Here is a 27,463-nt window from a genome sequence, read left to right as displayed (position 1 = left end):
CAAACAGGAAGGAATTAAGAGGCATCTGAAGAGAGCGTAGGTCAGTAGGAGAGCGAGTGAGAAGGGCACAGGTGGGGACATACTTGCAGTCGTGTCCCTTGTGGCAGACTCGGGCACATTCTGTGCAGCAGCACAGAGATTCTAGCAGGCCACAGGTCCGGCACTCAAAGATGTCCTTCAGAAAGAAAGAAATATGACTTATTACAATCAGGATCAACTGGAAAAACACACTTATATTTTCACTGACACAAACAAATATGGCAAATCCATCTCTGCCAATCCCGACTACCGAATATCACAGGGAGGGTGGCGCTCACCTGATTGATGTGCTCGGCGCCGGTCCAGGTGAAGCTGCAGGTGTCGTTGCAGCATAGCACGTAGAGGGGCGAGTCGTCTGGGTTGGTGCCAGACGGGCAAATCATCTCCATGAACAGAGAGTCCGCATCTTCCTTATCGCCGCTGCCAGACTCGCCTAACACAAACAGATGGGACGGCTGTTAATGAAACACATTCCCACTGGAGCTGGAACGCCATCAAAGATGTGCTTCCCCCCACTGGCACACACACGGAATTAGTGTGTGATCCTCACCCTTGGCTATTTTCTGAGCAGCTTCCAGGACCGTGATGGCTGCTGGGTAGGCTCTCCCACTCACTGCCAGCATGAACGGAGTCATTCCACGTGCATCCCTGCCAAACACACACACACACACTTCGTCAAGACGTGCAACCTCATGCCAATCATAGCTCCTCTTTCCAGAGGAGAAGAGAATCTGGCGCTGCACTCCCAGGCGGAGGGAGCGGTCTGTATATATTAAAAGCAAACAGAGGGTGCGTACTTGGCGGAGAGGAGCTGGCGCAAGTGAGGCCGCAGCACCACGCTGTCACACATGAGCTTGAGGATGAGGTGAGCGTTGGCCTTGCGATCTTTGGACTCCACCACCGAGGGCTCCGTCGATGGCCCTGCTGAAAGAGACGGAGAGCGAGAGAGACGACATATTACAGCTGACACCCTGCTCAACATGCCATATAAGGCGCTTCATAATTTGCAGCACTGTGTGAATGATGGTGCACAGCCAGACAACCAAACGTACAGAACCAAAATAACACATCGACTCTCACTAAAGCCATGAATGGAGATGCACTCAACAGATAGATCTACGTGGCGGCTGTCGCCTGTCTGACTGCTTCTATTGCCTGTGCCGCTGTGTGCAGCTTAGTTGACAGGGTTGCCAGACACCCTGTTCAGTGGAGGTGCTGAAACCCTGTGGTGTGTGTGTGTGTGTGTGTGCCTGTGCATTAAGTGTGCAAGGGTCTGTGGACCAAACTAACCAGGTATGGTGGAGGTGCTGGGGCCCTGGCTGGTGCCGGTGGAGGCGGTGGTGAGGGAGCCCACTGCAGGGGCCAAGATGAAATCAATGTCACCATCTAGCAGAAAAGCACGAGTAAGAGGTTAGTCTGTCACAGTGATGACCGAGGGGGCTGGAGGAGGAGGTGGATTAATGTGACTGCTAACAGCTTTGTGCCAAGCAGAGTTAGTGGCTGTGGGGAACAAACCTGGATCCATGGGAGGGGGGTCGGGCACCCAGCTGGGGGGTGCGATGGGAGGGGACACGGGGTCCTGGTGGTCACTGGAGGAGGGCCCAGACTCGTGGCGTCCGAGGCCCGCAGCTCTGAGGGAGCGTCTCATCATCTCTCTCAGACGCAGACTGGGGAGGAGAGGACAGCCATTAGCACCGTATCCACAGAACACACACACACACACACTGTGTTAGCACACAGCTGAACACAATGTTCAAAATTTACTCCACTCATATTCTTTCATCGGTTTATTGTGTGGGGTGAAATTTAAAGAGAATATGGCCACACTTTCTTGGTTGGATTTAGCGGTGATATAGCCAAGTTACAGAAGGAATTACAAAAAACGTTTACGGCAGCTACTATTCCCTCACCCTCTGCTGCTGGACGAGCCAGTCCTGTTGCCAGAGCTGTTGCTGGACACCACCGAGATGGCGTTAGCAATAGCCTCTACCGCCGACAGCCGCTCAGCAAACGTGTTCCTCTCCGAGCGCTCGGCTTCTGGAAGACAGGCAGGCTTGAACAGTGAGCAACAGAGAGAAACAGGCAGTACACCAGGAAAGCTGCATCTGCACACCTATTTCACTTTCATAGAGGAGATATTTATTACTAACTATTACAAGGTAGGGAAAAGAGAGGTTACTAGCACTTTTAGATAACTGTGTTTCATTATGGTTAAGCCTGACTGGTTGCTTGTAGGACTCCCCCTACTGGCCAAGCCGGGCTCAGCGCTAAGAGAGCGGTGTGGCAGGCCGTACCTTCCTCCTCCTTGGTCTCCTTGTTGCTGACGGGGAAGCAGACAGAGACGGAGGCGTGCAGCACGTTGCGGTTGCCGTCGCAGCGATGGCCCAGCAGGGCATCGAGTGCGTGGGGGTTCTGCTCCAGCAGCACCGCCTGCTCCAGGCCGGCCAGGTACTGCCGGCACGCCTCGTAGTCACAGCGCAGCACGTGCTGCATCAGGGTCTGCTTCTGCACACACACACACGCACACGCACACGCACACGCACACGCACACGCACACGCACACGCACACGCACACGCACACGCACACGCACACGCACACGCACACGCACACACACACACACAAGAATTTTAACCCAATGGCTGTTGGTTCATGATGCATTAAGCATTGGACGTGAAGCAATCAAAGATAAAAGATAATGAGCAATAAAAAGGATCCTAGCTGAACATTAAAAGGAATCCCTCAGAAGTAGAGTGCAGCCCTTACCTCTACAGCCATGATGATGACAGCAGCTTTCTTTTTGATGGTAGAGTTGCTGGGGAGATTGGCGAGAGAATGCACTCCCATGCCCAAGCTAGTGATGGGCGGCAGATCCAGCCAATCGGGGTCTCTAATACCACCCATACAGTCTTTGGCCATGGGGTAAATTGTGCCATTGCCATCGCGCAGGATAATAGGAGATTCCTGATTGAAGAACAAACATAACAACAGGGAAATGAATGAACAGTAAATGTGAAATTATATGTAAAAGGAAATAAGTTTTATGTTATTTGTCATTTTAATTAAATTGCTTCATTGATTCGTTTTAATAAACAGAACACAACTTCTGATAGTGGCTCCCTAATGAGCATCTATACAGCAGGCTTGGAGGTAAGCGTGCCTTAGGCTGAGGAGCACACAGAGGGAGTGAGAGGGCGCCAGACTGACCTGTCCTGCGGTGAAGATGGCCACGTTGCGCTCACTCTGACCCAGAAAAGCCTGGTTGCTGGTCGGAAAATGATTCTCCTGCTCAGCTTTCCCAGTTGCCAAGTCAAAGATGCAGTACCTAACCCAACTGCCTGTTTTCAACACGGCATGGACTCCTGCAGAAGATACAGCACAGAGAAAGGGAGGGTTAGAATTGGCATCTGACACAGAGAGAAACACACAGAGAGAAACGCACCGAGAGAAGAAGGGTTTTTGTTTTTGAATGGGATGAACTGACCTTTGGAGTCAACATTCACGGCTAGAATTTCAGCCTTTTCTGGGATGCAAAGTTTTTTAGGTGTGCGCTGAAAGCAATCGGGAACTTTAGGAGTTCCACCAGTTTTTACAACCTGTAGACAAAAAGAACACCGTGAATTAGTGAACTCGAGCACACAATCAGGAGTAAAACCTCTTCAGTTAAATCTTAGCGTGACTTCTTTATAAACTATATGAACCTAGTCTATTCTGGAGTATATATTGGTGTGTTATGTGAATGTGTGTAATGCAGTGTGCACTTGTGAGTGTGTCATAGTGATAAAAAACAGCCCCATATGTGTGCACATACTTATAATCGGCACCTATAGTTGATACTCAGAGGAAGCACACACACACACACACACATACCTGTAGCTCATCTATTCTGAGGAGCCTGCAGTCTTGCAGCAGTGAGGAGGGGTCAGAGTCAGTGGGAGCTGCGCTCTGGCTGCTCACGCTGCTCGAGGTCCCTGGAAATTTTACAGCAACATACGCACCATCGACTTTTAGCACCTTGAGTTCAAAAGAGAAACTTGTTGCAAATGAGGCGTCATGACAAGGCAACACACACACACACACACACACAGAACACACAAGACACGACAAAACACAGGAGACGTGAGACAAAGCATACAGTTCAAAGAGCGGCTATACGGGTTCCTTACAATTACGTTCACATTTGAAATATGTCTACCTTTATAATGTATATAATCTTTACAAAACTAGAAAAATCTTTAAATAGTATACATAAAATGTAGGCAATTCCAAATATCTGTACATATATTGCAGAAATATAATTACAATATATTTCAATATTTATTTATTTATTTATAGATTAATATCTAGAAAATTGTAATATCAAAATACCCTGTCTACCCCACAAAGTGGGCAGACAAGATTTACAACAGCAGGAAAGTAAAAAAAACAAAAAATAACAGGCAGATCTATGTAAGCACCGTGGCTATGTACGCATCTGCATCTACATCTGTTTCTGAAAGGACACAAGGAGGCGGGCCAGGAGATGTTCTCATTCCGGCGGCACAAAGCGGATCAGGCGGTCCGCGGGCACCACCCACCTTTCCCACGGGGACGTTTTTAACGTCCTCCACGAACACGACCTCGCGCAGAGGCCACTGCTCCTCGTTGACTTTCTCCTCCTCCTTAGGGGCGGGTGTGGAGCGCCGCCGCTCTGCAGGACAGCAGGACACACGTTAGACACACGTTAGACACACAGGAGCACGCTGTCCTACCCCCACCACTAATCATGGCTATTGATCACATTTTACTGACACCCATGGCATTATTGATTCTGCCTATCTGTCCTGATGATTGATTTCAACATTGATTCCTGATCAATTTTCTGTGTGGAGAAAAAAAAAAAAGTCTGAACACAGTGTAGCGTATCTGCCTAATAACATTTGAACATGTTCAAATGATTTTCAATGCTCCTTTTCTTAAAAGGATAGAACTTTTTAAAAAAAAACAAATATAAAACAGACTGATAAAATAAACAATTCTTTAGAAAAAAAATAGGCATTAGTGCCAAGTAACATTTGAATAAATTACAATACTCATTTTGAAAAGGTAATAAGCAGAAATGGCAGAAAATGAGTTAATGGTTTGTTTGGTCTGAGTGCCCTTCCCAGCTCTGGAGGTAGCTGCTGGAAGTCAAAAGGATGATGCAGAACGATGTTTGTGCAGCCATGATTAATGTCAAGTAATGTCTGCCTGTTGTATCTGAGGTTTGCACGAGTGAATCAAGCGGAAACGCAGGAGACAGTTAAGTACATAAACACCATATCGCAAAAACTGGCGAGACAAGGAGCCTTGTGCAGGCACTGTCTTCTTGGTCAATCGGGGACGGGAGCAGAGTTTAAAATCATGACGCATGAGCTTTTGCAATGCGCAACTGAAAAACATTCCACCATTGATAAAAGGAATTGATAACCTCGGAGACAAGTTGGAACCGGTTCTCGATACCCACCACCCCATGAGAAAAGCAGGAAATAGAAATCAGGCCAGAAAAGATTCTTTGGTTTGTGGCTTTTTTTTGTTTTGTTAGGGGACCGTCTAGAAGTGACTACTGGTTTAAGGTATGAGTCTGTGTCTGCTATTTGGGATCGTGGTACTTATCTTTCCATGTTAAAAATTTTCGCCAGACGATGAATCATGTTTCCGTAATTTCTAGCTTCTTCTGGACTCTAAACAGTTGCAGTGTGCAGCATGTCAAGGCCAAAGTATTCATTATTAAGTCAAATAAGCTCCGAATTCATTTCCCGCATGGAGAGCAGTATCATTTTGTGAATGGAAAGCATTTTTCTAAAAGGTCTGTTACTTTAAACACGACCAAGGCTTGGCAACAGCGATACATTTCTGTGCAGTCAGGACAGAATTCATACGCAACCTAAAGCACTGAAGAGAGTCTCTAAAGATTCACTGTAGTTATGAAAGATCATTTTTGGGGCTTAAATTTCATGCACTCATATTAATGTGTATTTGGAAATTACACATCATCCTAGAAACAAGTGAAAGAGTTCTGGAAATCCAGGCTGCCTCTATTTCTAGTCATTTTTTCCAGATCTCTTTCCTGGCCAAACACTCTTACTTTCCACCATGTTACGAATTGGTATTACTAATGCTTTTGTCACATACTCTGCGCGCGTGTGAGCGTGTGTGTGTGTGAGCGTGTGTGTGTGAGAGCGTGCGTGTGTGAGAGCGTGCGTGTGTGAGAGCGCGCGTGTGAGCAGTGACTTACTGTAAGGCAGCGAGGCGCTGCTGGCGATGGAGGAGGCGTCGCTGCACGTGGACGCAGGAGAGGGAGGGGGGCCCATCTCAGTCTTCACTAGCTCAGGCTTGCTCTCCGTCCTACACAACACAGGCCAGCATGACATTTATTACCATTACAGCGACATCCATAAAGACAGTCAACCTTTCAAACTCATGCCAACATCTAGACTATCCCCAGGCCACCATGTGCCATTTTACAAGACCGACTGCTAAAGAACTTCAACAGAACTACTTCCAACAGAACTCCCAAATAACCCAACTAGAGGAAAGAGTGAGTATTCAGCCTGAGCAATGGGATCTGCTGCTCTTACTTTGTCTCCTGGGTCTTGGTGCTCTTCTCCATGTTCTTGAGGCTCTCCGGTGAGCGCAGCTGGAACCTGCAGCTCTCGTTCATGTTCCACACCGACTCCAGCAGCATGCCCACCTTAGGGATGCCGGCATTGACGGAGAAGGCCACGGCTCCAGCATGGTACAGAGGGTTATTCCTCAGGCACACCTGTACAGGTATGAGGGTGGGGAAAAGACTATTAACATCCAAAAGAATTCAATGACAAATGCATTCTCTGCCTAAAAGCAACATTCATTATTCAATAGCAGCAACACAAAAATGGCCAGTGCTGAACTACAGTTCAGTGATTCAGGACTGAGAAGGCTGCAGAAGTGTCCAGACCTGGGTTCCCACGGTGATGTTGGGGATGGACGAGATGCCAGCACTGGACTTTGGCTTCTTGTTCTTGGCTCGAGCCTTTTCAAGCATCTTCTTCCGCTGACTAAAAGGCACGACACCCCTGGGAGAAACAAAAGATGACAATTTCAAACAATCAGCCTCAGCATCCTGAAATTGCTTCAACACAATGTAATACAAGAGAAATCAACGCCTGAGTGGCAAGAACAAAACAGAAGCAGGCAATCTAGGCCTGACGAGGACTCCTTTACAAGATGTCTACTAAGTGGACACTAGAGACAAGTGGTAATTAGTCCTTAAGGTGGCTGCCTTCAGCAGACCGTGTGTGTGTGTGTGTGTGTGTGTGTGTGTGTGTGTGTGTGTGTGTGTGTGTGTGTGTGTGTGTGTGTGCACTCACCACCAGTAGAGGCTGTTCTCCAGCTGCGCGCAGGTGTAGAGGGCGCAGCAATGGAGCGAGACGATGCGCTCGCCCTGCAGCTCAGGGAAGCTCTGCGCTCCGTGCTCCAGCTTGGAGGCCACTGTGCTCAGAGAGTCGTCCACCCACGTCGCCACCTGCAGGCGGAAACATAAACCACAGCTCAGGAGAGGCGTCTGCTTATTTTCGTCACTCCACAGCTTGCATAGTCATTATTGCCGGGGTATTGTAGGCGAGTGGCTTACTGGTATTGTAGTTCTAAATAATATACACTGTTAAAAACCAGATTTGCTTAACCATCTACTGCCCTCATTTCAAATTCAGGCATTCCAGTTAGCATCAGTTTCTTACCTTGTTGGACTCGGTGGCTACAGTAGCTCTTATACTGTTGGCGGACAGAAGTGTGATCTTCTCATTGGTCAAGCCCAAGGAAGTGACCCGGGGGTGATGGATCGAGGGATTCTACAGAATGAAGGAGAGAAAAGCTGATGTCACTGTCAACAGTAGGGGCCAAAAATATTTCCTTAACCCGACTTTCTTAGAAATCTTTGCCTGTTAACTCTTAGTCATTTCAGGCCTGAAAAATATGCAGAAAATGAATTTGGCCATCATTTTATTCACCATATCTTGTTTAAAGGCATTAATGTTCTTTGCCGAAGCTTGTGCGGTGCTTTACCTGTGCGTTTCTGTAGGGTTCAGGGTCACTCCATTTCCACTGATAGAGCTCTCCCTTGGAGCTCACTGCTACTAGCTCAGAGTACAAGGAGGCAATGCTCACAAACCGGGTGCCATCCTACGCAGGACACAATCCAACAAACAATGAATTAATAAAACACACACACACACACACACACATTAAGTATGACTTACAACTAATTTACCTACAAAACACAGCAAGCAGTCTGCGCATTAGCTAAATGTTCTAGCTCTTTCAGCAGCCATGTTGAGCCCAGGTGTCACACTATGAGCCGATGAGGGCCAGGAGTCTGCAGGTTCTCATTCAAGCCGGGCACCAAACAAGCTGGCGGCACTAATTACATCCCCCATCCGTCACACTAATTACATCCTCTGTCAGCCTGCAGCGAGCGTCACGAAGCCACTGGCATAATGCTCAGTAGGAGCAAACACCAGCATATTCACAGCCCCCTTCAAATGTGCAAACTAGTGATCTAAATAGCATGAAAATGCAGCATTTAGTATGTAGAAAAGGCCTTATGAAGGCACAGAAGTACTGACAAAGCTAGTACTAAACAGAACCGGGGTTTAATATAAATACAATGACTGATGACACAGTATGGCCAAGAATTAGAAACAAATATTTGCAGTCTCTGCATCTGCCCTGAATAAACGGTTCCAGATCTTTAGATGCACTAATGTGGTTTTAAATTTAAATGTTTTAGACTGAACCACTAGGACACCAGAACGTTCTTTTTTCCTCCACAGCGTTCCAAAACACAGACGCAAGATACATGAACCCAAGTGTGTGTGTGTTCAGCGGGGCGCACCTTGTCGGGCCACCACTGGAGCTCCTCGCTGAGGGAGACGGGGCTCTGCAGCGGCGCGCTCTTCTTGTCCAGGTTGGGCTCGCCCTCGCGGCTGGTGGAGCCGCGCTCGGCGTCGAAGGAGGCGCCGTCCAGCCAGCGGCGCTCCCGCAGCCTCAGCACCGACTCGCGCTCCCGCAGCAGCTCAGAGTCGCGCTCTAAGGGGAGAAGGAGAACTGGTATGCAATCGGGTCACACCAGCGGGATAAAAGTAAGCCACTCTCTGGGAAAGACCCTCGTTACACATGATGAAAATGAAGAAACCAACTTCAGGAGAAAGACACTGTTGCACTAATGAGGGTGGAATTAAATGGGGAAAAATAAAAACAGGAGGGTGTGACGCTCTGGTCTTCGCCCATGTGTTAACACACAAGCTTGTCAGAGATTATGAAATGGTTAAAAACAACAAAGAATAATGCAAAATGATTGCGTTCCTCTTTACTCGACATCCTTTACCATTAGGCCTCCAGAGTTCCTCACAAAGCGGGCCGTGCCCGTGCCCATCAGGGGGCCAGATCCCGTTTGTGAGGGAGTCCTGGAGGCTAAATGACAGGGGGTGTCCAGCCAAGGGCCCATTAGATTATCTCATGTAGGCTGCAGTGGTTCTGCAGGGCGTGTGCGAACACTGAACCCCTGCTACTGTAAGCACTGTGGCCTGATGGGGGCTTTCTCAGAGGGCTCACTGAAGGGAGAGGGGCTTCTCTGACCAGAATTCAAAGCCAAACACAAACACACACACACTTCCCTAAACATACACCCACACACATCCTCAGAACATTGCAATGAAGAAACCCTATGTTTCATTTACATAAAATGTTGGTCAAGGGTTTTAGCACAGTGTTTACAGAAACATAAAGCAACTCCATCAGCTATTCTGCCCTGAATAACCCAGCGCCATTGAAAAAAAAGGGAAGGAAGTGCAAACGCATATCAGCATGGTTGACTAGTATTTATTCAAGCAGTTAAACGTTTCAGCCAAAGCATTCCAGTGTGCGTTCAGATATGAGAGCGGACTTTCCCCCTCCTCTCGGGAGGAAGGCAGATAGAGTGTGGCCTCCAGATGGCTCCGATGGCTGCATATGAATGCTCTGCCCAACACGCCCTGATGGGGACGGCTACGCCTCACTACACACCCATTGAGTAAGAGACACTTGGGCTTCTTGGTACACCAGCAGAGGCCAGTGCTATTAAGAGCACTTCTAATGCACAGTGCTTTTTTTCAGTAAAGGACAGTTTTTTTCTTTCAAGATTTGCTTGAAAATAAACACTTGCCCTCACCTAAAATGACTACTCTTGATTATCTTCAGAAAGAAGCGATGTCAAGGATTAAGAGTATGACCAAGAGGGCTTTTAAGAGAAACACCAAGGCTCATGGACATTGATACTCTAAAGATTCTATTTCTGTTGTGATATTTAAATGTCTAACACGCACCATAAATTTAAACTATTTCCAATGCCCGTGAAAACACTAAGACCAACTTATATTTCTGCACATCCGTCCAAATTAGCACAGCAAACAGAAAATAGTATGAGGTTTCAGTTTCATTCGGTGACTTGGCGTACAGAATAAGAGCAATAAAAGATGTTTTGGCCAATCTATTCATATGTGCATATGTCCATTTTTCATGTGGGGGATGCTATGAAGACGCAATGTCAAGTCATCACTCAGGTTATAAAATGACTTCAAATAAAACAGCAACAAATAAAAGGCACAGTGACTAGGTCTTGAGACTATGGGCTTATTTCCCAAGGGTATGCACTGACTGGTGCAATGACTAGAAATCAAAAACTGTTTCTCTGTTCCCTGCTTTAGGTTATCATTTTGTGCACAGACAGACCAACGGTGGCTAGATGATCCCTACGGCATTGATTGACAACGGTTAATTTAATACTAGGTCCCCCTGGATTGAAAACACTGAACATAACCTCTAATTTGTGGATGAGGGTGTGTGTGTGTATGCGCGCATGCGTGTGCTTACCTCGTGAGGAACTGAGGCGTGACAGGGAGGATCGGCGAAAGGAGGGGTAGCCGAAGTAGCTTATGTCCTCGGAGAACATGGCGTCTGCGTCGATGATGACGCTGGGGTGAGCCGAGTGGATGTCTGCATCTAGCAGTGACATGAGGTCTTCTGTGGAGACCACAAGCAAACAGGTATTTAGAACAAATAATGACTACATATAGTTATTATTGTAGTGCATGGTCCTTACAATCTTCTTTATTGTACATTGACAACTTGGGAAGTTTTATCTGGACCTTGTAGTAAATAAAACACAAACGGAGCTAGGATCCTTGTAAATCTGACTGCACCTGTATGTATTTTTCTAAGAGAAGAGAGCAGCATCGAAGTGGCCGTACCTCCAGGCAGGTAAGACTCGCTGGCTGTGTCGTCACCATCGTCACCGTCCTCGTCATCGCGGCTCAGCAGGTTGTTGACAGCTAGGTTCACGTCCAGGTTGGTGCGCTGCAGCTCACGAATGATCACACTACGTGACTTGCCCTGCAGAACCACCTGGGCCTGTAAGGAACCGGAGGAAAGACAACGCGTCACGACCAGCCGGAACAAACATCTAAATCGGCCTTCTCTTAACAAGTGCTCAGAACAATCTCTGACGCTGTGCGTTAATGTAAGAAGTACATTGGAAACAATACAGACAAACGACACAGACACTGGCGTAACAATAAGACTGTGTGTGAGGTGCCGTGTTACCTGAGAAATCAGCTCCTCTGGGATGACCGAGGCCGGGATGACTGGCTGGGGCTGGCTGCCCAGCAGGCCGGAGCCGCGGTCTCGGCCGGTGCGGATGACTCGTGTCTGCCGACGCGAGTCCCGCGCTGCTGTGGAGGAGCGGCCGGACGAGCCTCCGCCACCTCCCCCACCCCCGCCGCCGCCACCACCTCCTCCAGCTCCGCTGCTCCCGCTGCCACCCCCGGCACCGCCTCCCCCGCTGCTGCCGCCGCCACCACCGCTGCCTCCACCATTCACCCCCGAGCTCCAACGGCTCCTGGTGCGCACACAGACAGACCAAACACAGTCAGAGAGGGGAAAAAACACTGCAACACAGCACTGCACACAGTTGACTTTTTGTATTTCTGAAAAGAATGACTATAAAGACTAAAGCATAGTACACTTTAATTGCATTTGTTGGAGAAGTGCCAAAATGATGTTTGCCTCATGTATAGTTCACCAAATAACTGATAACCCTGACAAATCTGGTCTCTGAAATATATTTTAGTTGTATATACTGGTTCTCAGTAAGAGAATATAATCATAATTATAATAATAATTAGACATAATATGTCTAATTAGACATAATATGCCCACATGACCGAAATGTGCTGACACCCACATAACCAGAATGTGCTGATGTGTGAACTCAAATAAATGTGTGTTTTTTGTACATGTGACACAGATCAGCTTTTGCAACTTCAAGCTTGATCAGACTAAATTAGTGTTTTTGAAATGTTAAGTGAACCCAAAATAATGGTTGTAATCTGATCGTTTAGCTTTCATTTTTAAGGCTGTTGAGGCTTTGGTGTGGTGCCTTCAGGGAGACCAACATTAACTCAGGGACCTCAACATATAATCCCTAGTCAGGAGTGGCACCGTAGACGTGAGGGCGCCCAATATTCCCCGATGGCTAAATGACTGAGGGGGGCCCCCTGCCAGAACTTACCCAAGGGTGTTGCCTGCCAGTCTGCCCAAAGTGTCTGAACCAGGCAGGAACCAGGGCGGATCACTAGTCCTGCCTGGCCTGGAGCTCCTTCCTGCCCCTGACCCACTGCTCAACTTTGAACTGGAAACAAAAGACGGGAGATCAGTTACAAACCTAGTGCCCCACACACTGGGACGAGCTGTGCACACCTGGACAGCCCCGGTGGTTGGTTGGATAAGCTTATTCGGCTTTCTCTTTTGACGTTTCATTCTCTGTGGCATTTCTTTTTGTTTCTCATGTCTGGAATGGAGGGAAAATAGGGATGACGAGCATGGCAACACCCTTGGGAATCAGAATTGGCTGCATGTCATTCCTCCGGGATAGAGACCTGTCTAGGCTCTGCCCTGAGTGCTTCGTCTTCATTACCAACATGGGCCTCACTTTAATCATTTAGTTTCCAGATCAGCAGATATAAGGATAGCAGAGAAATGAATGTAACATCAATGGATGACCAGAGGAGGCAGCCATTTTAACAGCTGCTTTGCCTCAAAATTCAAAGCCAAGTTTGAAAGTGACATCCATAAGAATACCCAGCCTACAGGTAAATGTACAGATATGGATATTAAAATGGCAAACCAAAAAGGTGCTCGTTATGGGCTGGCGTTAAGAGGCAGCATGTGGCAGAGAGCTGATGCAGTGTCTTACCTGTGATGCTCCTTTACAGAGTCTCACAACACAAGAGCGTGGCTAATCCACCCTTCTCCAGCATCCTACAGGCCTCCTTTACATACTGGGCCTGACAATTGGTTTGAAGTAGCATCGTATTTTAAGTAGCATATGTGAAGTTCAATTTATGTCAAGGCTCATCACTGTTGCTTCATAAATGCTCGTGGGAGATCACAAACACAGACACACAAAATGAACGTCAATGAACTATTCTGTCATTTTTGAATCATCAGACAAGCACAACATTTCTTAAAATGCAAAAACAACAATTTGACAGAAAAGTAGAACTCTTGGGTGGCATTCCCATGATGCTGTTTTTTGATCTGATTACATGTGGGCTCAAACTACCATAAAAAAAAAAAACGGCATTGTGCAATCTTGGGACTGTTCAGTGATCCGACTGATTTTATAGATGACCACATTTACAGTGGCTTCAACTCCAACACAGAGAAACAGGCCCAATTCTCACTTACACTGAAAGCTGGTTATTTGATGTTAATTAATTGTATGGGCGTCATGTGGGAATGGGAGCTAATGTTGTTGATACGGCAAAATCGGACCTCAAAGTCGACTACAAATTCCCGAAGACCCCCGGGCATACTATGGGGAGCCAGAATGCCATTAAGCAGCATTAGCTGGGCCTGGAATAGGAAAGGGCATGTACCTCCGGAGCCTTCTCTTGAATGCTCATTTTTACTATTCTGTTGTTTCAAGGGCAATGGCAGCATGCCAAATTAGGCTTTGCTTAAATGGCTTTACACTTCAAATGGGAGGTAGTGAGGGAGGGGGGGGGGGGGGGCGTCTGTCTGCATTCCAGGGCTGAGGCTGTCATTGGGAGACCCGTTGAAGAATTCACAGGCCTCGTTTCCATTAGCTTAGCAGCACTGCTGATGGCTCAGGGCTACTGCCATCTGCACCATCTTAGTTTCTCTGTGAAACTCAGCTCGTTTCAGTGCCGCCTGGGCACAAACTACAAGCGCTGCAGAAAGACAGACAAAAAACGCTCTAGCCAGCAACATTATCTTCAGGGGTCTTCAAGCTGACTGACAAAAAGACTGGAAAGAGTTAGAAGGCAGGAAGTGAGGGAGGGGGAAAAAAATTGAAAAAGTTTTTTTTCACGTTCCATTTGGACAGCAGTCGTGTTGGCAGGAGCTTGAGGCACATCTACTAAGTGCTCACACGCAGGCTTGTAGACCGGGCACAAAACCCCAGTGGAGAACAGACAGACAAGGAGTCTCCAGCAAATAAGTTGGTAAAATGTCTCTCCACAGGCTCGAGAGAGCTGAAGTCAGATGGTGACATTTCTAAATCTAATTTAATGTCACAATCACTAGTGGTGATACTATACATTCCACATTTTTTTTTTAAAGGAGCGGTGTTTAAAAACTGGATGTAAAAAAAAAAGAAAGAAAAAACACAGACACAACCTCAAAAACCTTGGTGATTAATCACAGGGCTGCTTGAAAAGGACACAAATAAATCAGCTTTGGACATGTTGCAATTCTGCCTCCTTATGTGCTGACTACACGCTACAGGACAGCACAAAAACAAACAGAGCGGAACCTTGATTGGGCCCTGTGGTCAGTCACTACAACAGGGTACGATTGGCTAAATACAGATCCTGGAGCCAGGTTAATATTTAAAATGCTAATAAAAAAAAGAGCAGAGGATAGTGTTTCCTAAGAGGGCTGTGCCCAGGAGAGCAGTCCAGGCATTTAGGAGGAAATCAGGCCGTGGGCCTCAGGCTGTGTAATGTGTGCTTTTTTTTCTCTCTCTTTTTTTTTTTAAGAGGGTCAGTATAAGCTGAAGGACTGAATGCCTCACCCCTCAGTGCCGTCTGCTTTCCCCAGCTCCAGGCGATCGGGCTGGACGGCAAAGCCAATCCGACACACACGCCCATCCTGAAACAAAGACACATCGTGAGCCTCCTCCGGCACACCAATTGCCACATCAGGCATCATCACATCTGTCAAGCTCATATCCAGCAGGCACTTACAGTTCTACAATTAACATACTTATTCAGATCATATATGCAGCGTGCAGTCTGACATTTACATTTTCCCTTAATTAACAGTTTCCTTTCTCTAATCAGTAAAAAAACGTTGCTGTGCATTTTACCTCAAGGAGAAAACCAGCATGGTTTGGTCCAACCACACACTGTTTCAATGTGGCCTGCTCAAGAAGACTGAGGTGGGGGTGGCTGCACAAACAAAAAGGGAGGCATACAATTTCAATCACCTGAACTAGTCCCAGAATATTGAAGTGTCCTCTAGAACACACATCAGACAAACTAGTATATCAGGTCAGAGTCCCCTCAGCCGGGTGTGTGAGGACGAACAGTGGTGGGCTTTCGTAATAAGTGACATAACATGAAAGTGCATCTAGGACAATAAACTTGCTCTAAGGACTATTCTCTGTGCAGTCTTTACATGTTCCACAAAAAAATTAAAGTTAAACATTTTCTTCTCTAGCTTTGGAAAACAATAAATACATATTTGATATTTTATAAAATGACTTTGATAAATTCCAAAAGAAAAAACAAAACTCTGGTAAGCAAAATTCCAATGCCTATTTAGTAGACCTAGGATTTATATTCTGGGCTTCTTAGACAAGCGGGGCCCCATCCCGACGTCAGCCAGTGCTTAGTGTTACACCAGTTAAAGATGCAGAACATGAGGGCTGGAAATGGCCACCTCTTCAACTGAGCACTCATAGGCACTACTGCCCAATACTTTTGTTGTGCAGTATACGAACATCCTTTGTGGAATTCCCTGGAAAAATAATAGGGTTTTTTCTGTCTGCGGAAACTCTTACACCATGCAAGGTTGCCTGTGCAGATAGCTATCCACTCACACAAAGCTGAGAGCTAAACTGATTAATAGGAAACTAAAAATGGAAGCATACGTGATTGACGGGCTATATTTTGCTTTCTCCTCCAAGTTTGCCAGTGGGCCCACCCAGACCATTTCATGATAGGGGAAACCCTGAACCTCTGCTGGGGTGTATTCGGGGGGGGGGGGGGTGGAGGTGTCATGCTGCACAACACATGGACATGGCAGTTGTCAGGCCGACACTGCGCTGAGATTCTATAGCTGGCACACTCCCACATACTCTGACTTCCAGGGATATGGGACAGTGTAATGGGGCTGCCTGCTATATCTGTTCTACTTCCCATCACTGTTGGGAAAGAACCTGATGTTTTGAGCATGAGGAACCATCTCCCTAAACACACCTGGCTGTAACCGGCTAACAACCAAAGAGAGCGACACTGAAAAAGAATGAACTTTCTGAATGAATTTCTGCAAATGAATGGCATGAAAAATGTATGGAGTAGCTTACATAAACTAAACACTTTCCTATGCACATAAATTAAGTTCTGGTCAAATACATAAGATTTCCATGTCTGTGAACATCCGCCTCAATCTGGTGGAATGCAAAGCATATTTATTGGCGGCGGTGCCCCCATAAAGGCACTGGTGCGTGGCACTCCTGCAGAGCGAGCGCATTCACACACATGGTATTGATCAGATGGGTTTTCATGGGGTTTGTCTTACCTGTTGTAATTGTATTTGTTGAGTTTCTCAGAGACTTCCCGGAGCCTGTTCAGAGAGACAGGGGAAAAACAAACAAAGAAAAGTGTTAACAGGAAGGTTCATTTCCAGCTGAGATGGCAATCGTCACAAAACACATGATTGTGCCACATTAATGATGTCGTTTCAGGGGTGTGACATCCTGCTTTTCCTGTGTACCGCGGTAGTCCAAAGTCAAACATGCTCAAAGACTTACCATGAAAATAATTACCACTTAACGTGCAAACATTCCACCGGCGTGACAACCTTTGCACAGTTTTAATGTTCTATCTAGCAACCACTGAAGGCACAGTGCAGAAGGCCAATGGGGAATTCAAGGTAACAACTATATCTCTTTCAAAGCCATTTCTGCCCAGGTCCACCGATGCTGCCAATTACCATGGCCAGCTGGCTGCTGCGCCTTAATGAAGAGGAAAGGGCACAAAAACAGATGGGGGTGGGATTGCAGGGGGTTCTCTACTCTCGACTCCCCGGGCAGCAGCAGCAGCAGCAGCAGCAGCAGCAGCAGCAGCATTTGACAGCGCTGGGCATATAAAAGGTCTTCCTGTTGCAGTTAGAACTGCACAGTATCCTGCTGCAGGCTTTGAGGAAGATGCTTCTAAGCATTCCTGACAGAGTGTGCAAAGCGCTCACAAGCTGGAGCTCAGTCACTATGACTGTGACAATCACTCACGGATGAGCTGGCCAGTGCGGGCGCGGGGGGGTGGTGGGGGTCAGGCCTCAGGGTCACGGGCACGAATGCAGCCACAGCTGGATGAGACTTAACTGGGCCACTGCATTTCCTCTCTCACACAGCACCAGAGAAAACTGGACACGGATCCCAACTGACATGGTGGCATATGAGTCGCACACACGATCAACTGAGATAACAGGTTATTTTGATTGGTCAATGGGGAGAAAAAAGGTGGAATGGACAGATGGTCAGGGTGCCCCACATTTCCACTGAAAGGTTTTAATGTGAACTTAAGTCAAAACATTCATAAATGCTGCCGGTTTGGGGCTTGGATCTTGGCTACGCTATGCTTAGATCTGGCAAATCTGGGTTGAGCAATGAAAGTTCCCTTCTAATAAACACTGCACGGAGAACAAAGAGGAGTCCTATTCAGTTCTCATTATTGCCCATCAGAGTCTAATACAGCCGCTGTGAGTCGATGCTGAGCCCAGGCAACAGACAACTGTGCTCCCCAGGTGGCCATTTCTCTCCGATTAGCCTCCAGAGACAGGGAAGCACAGAAGCTGTATGCGTTCAAGAGCAGCTCCGCATCAAGCACTTCCCCCTTTTGAACCAAACAGAAGGAACGGCAAGGTCTTCTGAGAAAGGGGAAAAAAATAAACTCTTACACCATGCAACATTGTGGAAAAGGGGCTCAATTTGGGAATTCGAAATATTGTGACGTTTGGCATGATCCACAACTTCTACACCAACCATGGGACTGCAGGTCAATGAAGACACAAAATGCCTGGGAGGTTGACCAGTAAACTAAGAAACGTGGTTCTAATTTGCATAGAACAGTAATAGCATGCACTCTGACGAACAATAATTTCAGAACAATTACAAATGAATCAAAACCAAACTGTTAGATCAAGATTCTGAACTTCAGTAGCTCAAAAAGAAAAGCCTCCTATTAAACCCGATTCAACCAGTGAGGAGCCAAAATGGATTCCTACACGTCTCCAGAGGCAGCCCAGCAGATGGTCACAGCTGTGCCATGCGGGTCGAGGACAAGTCAGAGACATTCATGGGTCTGACAGCAGTGGTGTGGACTATATGAGCCGAGAGACCAACTTTCACACCCATTTTCCACTGAGGCCTCTGTCTGGGTTTGGGCATTTCATCCGTACATGTGCACTACAACCATGCCACACCTCTGCCAACATAATCACATGCTACAGAGCAATGCAACCACATAAAATCCAACACATACAAATGGAAAAACTTGCAAAATGTGGAGTGTTATAACAAGAGGGTATGCTTATATTCATTGTCTGTATCATTCGGTGGTGGCTAGTGTTTAAAATTGAGTAAGAAGGCTGCGGACACAGACATGCTAAGGGTGTCATGTGGCATGGTCACTAGTAGTAATAGTTGAAAAATAAGCCCTAAAATGGCGACATCTAGTGAATTTTCTGGAGACAAAGCTTCTACTGATAATTGTCACCAGGCTGTAGTGCCTAAACTGAATTTGTGAATGATATTTATGTCCCCCACTAGTGAAGGGCCTTGGGGAACATAACCAGCATTCCAGGTCAATCAAAACAGAACTATGAACACAAATGACAGGACGGGTAGGGGCTAAAGTAGGCTAACAGTAAGCTAAAGTCAGGCACAAGTTAGGCTAAAGAAACAGCCATCTCACCCAACCAGCAAAACAGGAGGTTCTGCAAGCATTTGTCATTACAGCGCTTTTCAGATACAACTGACCATTTAGCACACTTTGTAGAAAACACAAATATATATTGTGTATCGGTATTCAGCATAAAAAACATGGTTTTTGGTCAAATTGCCCAGGCCTACATCATACCACACTCGTCAAACAGACGCCACAAACACACCGACCCAAACCAGTGCTGAAGTTTGGTAGGGTCTGTTGGTTTGGTTGGGCTTGTTGGTTTGGTCTTGGCTTCCAGGGCCTGTTAACAGAATGGGGATGCAGAGGAGTCTGAAGCGCCACATATCAGTTACCTCCCTGAAATTATTTTCCGTGCATTTTGGCAGAACAGCGAAAATTGCGTAAATGACTAAATCCAGCTCTGAATCACTTATTACCCTCTGATGGAACAGATTTCTGATACAGAATTAAGACCCATTTTGGTGACGGAAAGGATCCACATTGCATTTAGTCGAATACAAAAACACTGTCAAAATCTGACGTTACCATGATAATCTATCTAACTGAGATCATGCTAAACTAGCTAACTAAAACTGTAGCTATCAGTGGCACACAGAGTGTTTGGACAGAGATTGAAAACTCTCATGTCAGACCTACTTTCACACAACAGGCTAAAAACTCAAAGCAGTGCTTCGAAATCAGGGACTAAATGTTGATTGACCGTTGACAGTCATTGAAATCTATCTAGCTGTTAAACACAATCTGATTTGATGGGCATCATGACATTTTAAACTTGGCCTGTGTTATGCTGTCAGTTTGTCATTGCAATATGCAGCAACACCAGCGAGTGAACCATCCATAGATAAACCAACATACACAATATGCATCAACGTAAATCTATGGACTTCCTAGAACTAGGCCTAGATGTACATTCTACTGATGTCCACTTATTTAAGGCTGTCTCTGATGCAAAAGAAATATTACTTCTGAACAACTTGAGAAACTAACACATTTCAAAACTTTCACACTACCACAATTTGTAGATAATGAAGTTGGTGCAGTTTGTCAAGCTCTACTCAAGGCTAATCAAGCACACACCAACTAAAAGGACTATGCATCTCTCCATTGCCTTTAATCACAAATCAGGGAAACCTTACGTCATTTGCACACCCATGAAATACATGAAGTGTCCACCAGGAAGTAAAGCAGAGCTGACTTCTCTTCTCCCTATTGAAATCTGCAGGATCACTCGCATACGCATACTTTGTTACTGTTTATAGCTACAGCTCAGGCATGAGATCATAGTTGTAGCTCAGACACAAAAACCTCCGGACCCTCAGCACATGAGCTTGCCTCACGGAGGAACACAATCTAATCTATGGAGGTCAAACCACATCTCATAAATGGGGAACACTACCTGAACTGGCCTTCATTTCCTGTGAGAGCGGCACAGTGAAAAGCCGGTGAGTCACATGACTCATCATTGAGATAAACAATGTGTCAGTGGCAGGGACTAATCTGTGGCACGCACTGAGAGGAAAAAGATCAGAAATGGCACATGAAGATTAAAAAGCCACAAAATATGGACTCACACCAAATACAACACTGTGTAATGCATGGCATGACTTGCAGAAGGTTACAAATTTAATTTCAAGTTAGCAATTCTATACTGTATTCTATTTCTGTATCTGTTTAGCTTTTGACAGACGAAGACTCACTCTCTATCTCACACAAACACATGAGTCTCGGAAGAATCTTCCTCATATATCAAGGACAGGATTAATGGGGTGGAGTCAAAACAGCCCTCTGTGGTTAGAAGACACATCAGAGATGACAAAGACATGCACTCACCCTATGCATTAACTGCATGTGTTACATGGCTGCACAACTAAAGTCACTGAAGTCTAACCTTGCTTTCCCCCTGCACGTCATACAAGAACACCTAGCCTACATGTATAGGTTCACTGAGTCTTAAAATGGAATGACCCAGTAATCTATTCAATCTCAATGGATGACAAAAATAGGGTTGCTATGAATCACCTTCAATTTAAATAGGCTGTATGCAGCATGGTACATTGTGTACAAAACTGTATGTGCAACATGCCAACAGTATTAATCGTTGAAAACCTGAGTGTCTAGGCCTAAACACCTCACTTGCGATAACAGTGACAGTTAAGCATCCCCATCTGATCATTTCTTACAGGCTCATTGCTTCTGACACACATATTAACCAACCAATGGCTTTAGAAGCCCTCAAGTGAAGTCCCACTCTATGGGAGTAAGCCAATAAACCAAACATGAATAAATAGCAACCTAATACATTCAAGTAGTGCTAAAAGCAGGTCAGATGACAGAGAATGATAAGACATGGAGACCGGGAATGCTGTGCATCGATGTCCTCAGCATGAAGCAACAATATGGATACTGACTGCAACTTACACAACGTCATAACAAAAAAATAAACAATGTGCCAAATAATCAACCCGATTGATCACCATCTACTGTCTGAACAAAAAAAACTTACCAAAAAAATGAAATGGAATGGGTTGCAACAATAAGTTAACCACATTTACCGTCTAAATTAACAGAAACCTGAAACACCGGAGGAGGAATGGGGTGATATGAAATGTGTGCTTAGAGAGGACACTGTATTGACCATGTATTCTCAGCATGGAATAATGTGACAGCTCATATCCCGTGGATAACGTTTCATATTGCAACAAGAATACAAATCAGCAAGCTTTGAGGTGCCAAAAGAATCAGCGTTTACGTTAACGTGACACGTTACAATGCAGCCATGCTGGCTAAGGGAGGTCGCCAACTTGCTAGCTTGTTAGCTAAGTTACCTTCCAGCCAACCGGAACCAAGAACTCACAAACGCAATTAAAATTAACGTTATTTAGCTGTATTTGTAACTCGCTCCACTCTACCTTACGGTAAATTAAAGGCAGATGAATGGGCAAGTCAGACGCATCTGTTCAACTAATAATTAACACAGGTGACTTAATTACGCAAATACATACGAATATTTTAAGTTTTAAGCTTACACTTTTCAAACAATACATCCAGGATAGAGGGCCACCACTACCTAATAATCCAATATACAAACCGACATATGGAATACTGTTTGCCTCCTGCCTTTCCCTTGACTAGCCTAAAGGCTAATCATCAGAGCCAGGTGGCTAATCCTACCTTGCAGTTAAAGGTTGGCTAGCTAGTTAACGTTAGCTATAAACAATTCAGCACACCAATCACAAACAAGGTGGCTAGCCAACTAGCTACAATTTATCGCTTCGCCAGCAACATTTCCCAAAACGTCACATGACAATTAACGTCAAACCTGACTAACATTGACAAACCAACAATAACGTGTCATCATGATAAACATTATCAGCCAACATTTTACGATTTGTCAATGACTAATCTAACAGTCGGCTTGCGGTGTATGCAAGCCTTGTTTGGTGATAGCTCGCTTGAGAGATAGCTCGCTAGCTAACGTAACAAGCAAACAGCTAACTGGTTAGCCACCGAAACTAGCCATCAAGCTAGCTACTTTTTCGATAGATTTCTTCAGTCATCAGTCCTCAAACACATCCCAAACGATGATAAATGTGTTTGTAAATCCAGTAATGCTATCAGACGCGTTAATGATCATTTGCGTTCAAACTAGAGCTATAGTAATGCACACATATTCCCTCTCTTTTTCTTGACCCCATCCCCCAACCCGCATTGTCCACCTCAACTTTGACTATCGGCCAATCATTCCTGCTAGCACATAGCTAGCTAGCATTTAGCTGTCTAGCCAGCAAGCTAGCTAGTAACGTCGAGGTAGTCTGGACAAGATGCCGGGCCACAAAACAAAAATTGAAATATGAATATGTGGACCATACCGAAGCATACATTTCTGATACTGAAAACATAAAATATATAATGTACCACACCCTGTGCATAAATATTGATTTAAACCCTTTTTTTCCCCGCCCGCAACAAATACCTGTCATTGAGCTGGTCCTCGGTCCCGGGCAACGGGTGAACCACGAAGTGTATAGATGTCATTATTTCAATCCAAAAAAGACGAAAATGTATGTAGTATGGGGGGAATAGTATTTTCTAGGTAGCTACAACTTTGTGGTTTCATATAAGTCCTTTATAACGAAAGAAAACCGGAGCTTTGCTCTACAGCCTCCTCACCCACATGCCGCCATCTTAACTCTACTAGGCTCCTTCGTTCTGTGTCGATAAGCAAAGATACAACAACGTTTCTGGTTGGTCCTTGAACAGTAACGGGAAAACATGTTATCGTGAACGGGATTGGTTTAGAGAAGAAAGGCAATGAAAAAAACACTAAATCAAACCGAATGAAATACACTATATTAGCACAGTCTGTTGACCATGTGCTATAATTTCCTAAAATAAATTAAGATTAACCTATGTTCTTGCTTTGGACAAATATGTATACATAAAAAACTAAATAAATATACACAAATGCACCAATACATCTACAAAAAGTATATATATATATACATAATTAAACAAACAGAAAAATATATAACATAATTAATCATTAGCCCTGAATAGCCTGACTGCTGATATTGACACATTAGATTTGATTGCTCAGATTATGTATTTTTAATGTGGGCTGTTGACCAAAATAGTACTCACATTATTGTCAGTGACCAAATTAATCACGAGATGGCCCATGATAAGAAAACTTTGGACAATTTTTAGAAGGCAGGACCACTCCTGCCAAATCCTAATGGTGTCTGGGATAATCCATAATCTTGAGGCTCAGTTTAGCCTGCAGTGCATGGACCGCGGAACCAGTAGGGCTGTTACCTACTTTTGAACTTCAAACATGTAAAAAAAAACATTCAAATCCATTGGTAGTCTGCACTGGACTATGGATCCAGCATAGGAAAAGACAGAAAGTGTTAATGAATAGATCATCTTATTTTGATTTTTTAACCACATCAGTCAATCAAATTGTTCATGAGGTGGGTGTAATCTATCGGAAACATCATCAACCAACGCCTTCTCAGCTTGTACTGCAGGCCTATGCCTGAGATATTATAAGAGTCCATAAGGACTTCGGCCATGCACGTCATCTCGCTATCAAGCGTAGCATGAGTTCAAACGGGCCACAGTAGTCTGCCTACTACCTAGTTCATCAGATGATGCTCAGCTGATTCACCAGCACCAACCACACAGTCTCTCTGAATTAAAGCGGTCAATTTAAGACAGCCTTCAGTCATTCCAATTTGCCTGCTGACCTTGCCAAACAAACAGCTATTTCAACTTGCACTAAATACTTAGACCTAAATCTATAACTTTAGGCTTGCTTACCATAATTTTCAGCATAATGTCCCACGTTGATATTGAGGAAAAGCCTGTAGCTCACAGCGGATATCCTGTAAGGTTAGCAGCTCAACAACCTGACAGGAAGACTCAATTTTTCATTCTTCAAGGCTGCATCTACTCCAGCTGCCCGGTGAAAATAACTGCCAGATGGAAGGACAGCCTAGGGTTCACCTGCATGGGGGTCATGGGGGTCAGAGTACATTCAGTAACCTTTCTCTGGGTAACCTAGTTTTGTGGCTCTTTGTCGTTTTGACTATGAGTTATGCAGGGCTAGACAGCTACAGCTGATTACCAGGAACCTCAACAATACCCACACGCTTTTTTTCATGGTTGACAAGCTTACAACGGTGGCCTTAGAACTGTAATTAGTTTGCTTGTTATTTTAGTGAAAAAAACTATTGTACAGACAATCAACACCACATAGTAAAACAATGAAACTATGCCATCTCCACAGCCACCTAGAAAAGTTTGAGTACCATGTCACAGTTGAATATAATTGACCAAAACAATTGACATTTTGTCTCGAGACACTGCTGTCTGACTTTTTAAATTGATTTTGAGCAAATAGTTAATGGCTCACTGGTATCAGGCACTTTCTTTTAAGAAATATAACTCTGATGCCTGTGTAGACATGTCTCAAATCTTCCTTTTCTAGCTAGAGTTGTTTCCAATCAACTCAGCAATTTTTTAACTCAAGTGGTGTTTTTGATAAATTTCAATCAGGCTTCCGACCTCACCACAATACTGAAACGGCTCTTATAAAAGTGTTAAATGGTATACGGCTGAAAACTGATAAAGGTAAAACTTCAGTTCAGGTTTTACTAGATCTCAGTGCTGCATTTGACTCTGTAGATCAAATGATACCGCTGGGTGGGATTTGGGTAGGAATGGATGACCGGAGCAGTCTTTAATTGGTCCAGGTCTAATTTAGAAGGCTGGAGTTACTTTGTCAGTTACAGGCAGTTATTAATCTGCAGATAGAGTTGCCATGACATGTTTCATCAGCAATATCAATTCAATCTCCAAAACAGTCTTTTATCATCTTGAAAATATAGCCAGAATCAAGGGTTTTGTGGCCCAGAAAGACCAAGAGAAGCTCATCCATGCTTTTATTTCCAGTAGACTGGACAACTGTAATGGTCTGCCCAAAAAGACCATTAAACAGCTGCAGCTCATTCAAGATGCTGCGGCAAGAATTGTATCCAGGACCAAGAGAACAGATTCTCATCCCAATTCTAAAATCTTTACACTGGCTTCCAGTTAGTTACAGAATAGACTTTAAAGTGCTGCTATTAGTCTGTAAATCACTGAACGGTGTAGGCCCAGAATACATCTATAATATGTTTAAAGACTATTAACTGAGTAGGGCTCTTAGATTAATGGACTCAGGTAAACTAATAGATCCCAGAATCCAGAGTCCAAACTAAACAGGGTGAAGCAGCAATAAGCTATTATGCTACATACAAATAGAGAAAACACCCAGAAGATCTTAGATGTACCCCAAATGTAGCATTTAAAAAAAAAAAATCAAAGTTAAAAAAACATTTATCTTTTCAAGTGCCTATGATTGAGCACTAAGCTCTAAGCTTGCCCCATAGGTGTTTATCTGCACAATGCTATAAGCTCTCTAGTGTGAGGAGTTTGCTTTTATGCTATTATTTTGGATATATGTTGTACGTGTTTCTGTATCCTTCTACTCAAGACTTTTTTTTGTCTCACTGCTCTAACTAGAAGATATGCTGCATCAAGAGGAGCTGCAGCACAGTAAGCTTCTTTTGCCACTTCTCCAAAACTGCAGTCACCTCTATCAACCTTTTCGAAGGGCAGCGCCTCTGGCAGAGCGTCTCACTCTCTCTGTCCATTCGAGGGGCAGCGCCTCTCTGCTGGTCTATGTAAGGCAAGGCAAGGCAAGTTTATTTATATAGCACATTTCATACACAGAGGCAATTCAACGTGCTTTACATAAATAAAAGCAAAAGTAACATCCAAAGGAAAAATAGAGACAAAGTGCTAAACAATAAAAGATAAACATAATATATAATTAAGTACAAAGTACATACAAGTCATAAATAATTTAAAGACAGTATACCGTACATATTTAAAAGATAAGTAATATAGCTATTTAAAAGTCATGTGCAGTAAGAAAAGAGTGCAATTTTATGAGTGCAATACAGCTCAATCATAGGCACACAAAAAGAGAAATGTTTTTAACCTGGATATAAAAATTGCTACATTTGGGGCACATCTAAGATCTTCTGGCAGTTTGTTCCAGTTGCATAACATCTAAATGCTGCATCACCATGTTTAGTCTTGACTCAGGGCTCTACTAGCTGACAGTATAGTCTGTGGAGCTAAGAGTTTTTTTTTTCTTCCTCTCTCTTCTAGACATCACGAATCCACATGAAACTTGGCATGATTGTAGCCCCACATGGCTGATACAGCATAGAAGGTTTGTGCCCCTTTGTGCTAGTACCCCCATGAAGGAGGGTAGGCACAAAGCACTCTTTGGGCAGTAGCTTGAAAACCAAAAATTACGATATTTGCATGGCCTCTAGGCGGTGCTCATTATTATTACTTTGTGGAGTTGTGCCTCTTCTGTTAACCCAATGTATGGCATGTTTATTTTACTGAACCCTATAATGACTGTTGTTACGCCCTATGGCTTCTTGAGACATCTACATCAATACTGATCAATACTCTCCTGATAACCCTGTTGTACGCAATTTGACACATCTTCTGTCCTCTGGTGGATTATCCATGCACTGTAGGTGCGCTATAGGCAGTAGTGGGCCTTTGAATGCTATGTCTAAAATGGCTGCCTTCATGTATTAATTCATGT

The 27,463-nt window shown here is 44.8% G+C and overlaps 1 protein-coding gene across 11 annotated transcripts in view; it reads right to left on the bottom strand.

Annotated features, from left to right (window-relative positions):
- Window positions 1-23,506, bottom strand: part of ubr5 (ubiquitin protein ligase E3 component n-recognin 5) — a 36,447-nt gene extending 12,941 nt beyond the window's left edge. For 4 of the 11 annotated variants that reach the window (XM_031576380.2, XM_031576386.2, XM_031576383.2 and 1 more), the window contains exons 1-28: window positions 23,261-23,506; window positions 16,901-16,945; window positions 15,465-15,546; window positions 15,171-15,247; window positions 12,642-12,761; window positions 11,675-11,969; window positions 11,275-11,482; window positions 10,946-11,095; window positions 8,931-9,142; window positions 8,102-8,218; window positions 7,777-7,887; window positions 7,408-7,562; window positions 6,996-7,113; window positions 6,637-6,821; window positions 6,294-6,403; window positions 4,495-4,727; window positions 3,908-4,051; window positions 3,522-3,633; window positions 3,245-3,399; window positions 2,804-3,001; window positions 2,334-2,544; window positions 1,950-2,076; window positions 1,555-1,706; window positions 1,330-1,425; window positions 837-963; window positions 590-687; window positions 318-472; window positions 84-175 (exon numbers count right to left, since the gene is read on the bottom strand). In XM_031576380.2, coding sequence (XP_031432240.1) covers window positions 84-175; window positions 318-472; window positions 590-687; window positions 837-963; window positions 1,330-1,425; window positions 1,555-1,706; window positions 1,950-2,076; window positions 2,334-2,544; window positions 2,804-3,001; window positions 3,245-3,399; window positions 3,522-3,633; window positions 3,908-4,051; window positions 4,495-4,727; window positions 6,294-6,403; window positions 6,637-6,821; window positions 6,996-7,113; window positions 7,408-7,562; window positions 7,777-7,887; window positions 8,102-8,218; window positions 8,931-9,142; window positions 10,946-11,095; window positions 11,275-11,482; window positions 11,675-11,969; window positions 12,642-12,761; window positions 15,171-15,247; window positions 15,465-15,546; window positions 16,901-16,945; window positions 23,261-23,322 — 3,947 coding nt within the window. In that variant the 5' untranslated portion in view covers window positions 23,323-23,506. The remainder of the gene's footprint in view (window positions 1-83; window positions 176-317; window positions 473-589; window positions 688-836; window positions 964-1,329; window positions 1,426-1,554; window positions 1,707-1,949; window positions 2,077-2,333; window positions 2,545-2,803; window positions 3,002-3,244; window positions 3,400-3,521; window positions 3,634-3,907; window positions 4,052-4,494; window positions 4,728-6,293; window positions 6,404-6,636; window positions 6,822-6,995; window positions 7,114-7,407; window positions 7,563-7,776; window positions 7,888-8,101; window positions 8,219-8,930; window positions 9,143-10,945; window positions 11,096-11,274; window positions 11,483-11,674; window positions 11,970-12,641; window positions 12,762-15,170; window positions 15,248-15,464; window positions 15,547-16,900; window positions 16,946-23,260) is intronic. The other 7 variants (XM_031576389.2, XM_031576390.2, XM_031576381.2 and 4 more) reach the window with 6 other exon arrangements.
- Window positions 23,507-27,463: the final 3,957 nt, after the last annotated feature.

This window comes from Clupea harengus, chromosome 11 (genome assembly GCF_900700415.2).
Source record: "Clupea harengus chromosome 11, Ch_v2.0.2, whole genome shotgun sequence".
NCBI lineage: Eukaryota > Metazoa > Chordata > Actinopteri > Clupeiformes > Clupeidae > Clupea > Clupea harengus.
The sequence above is the reverse complement of the archived record's forward strand: the minus strand, read 5'-3'. Positions and strand labels throughout refer to the sequence as shown.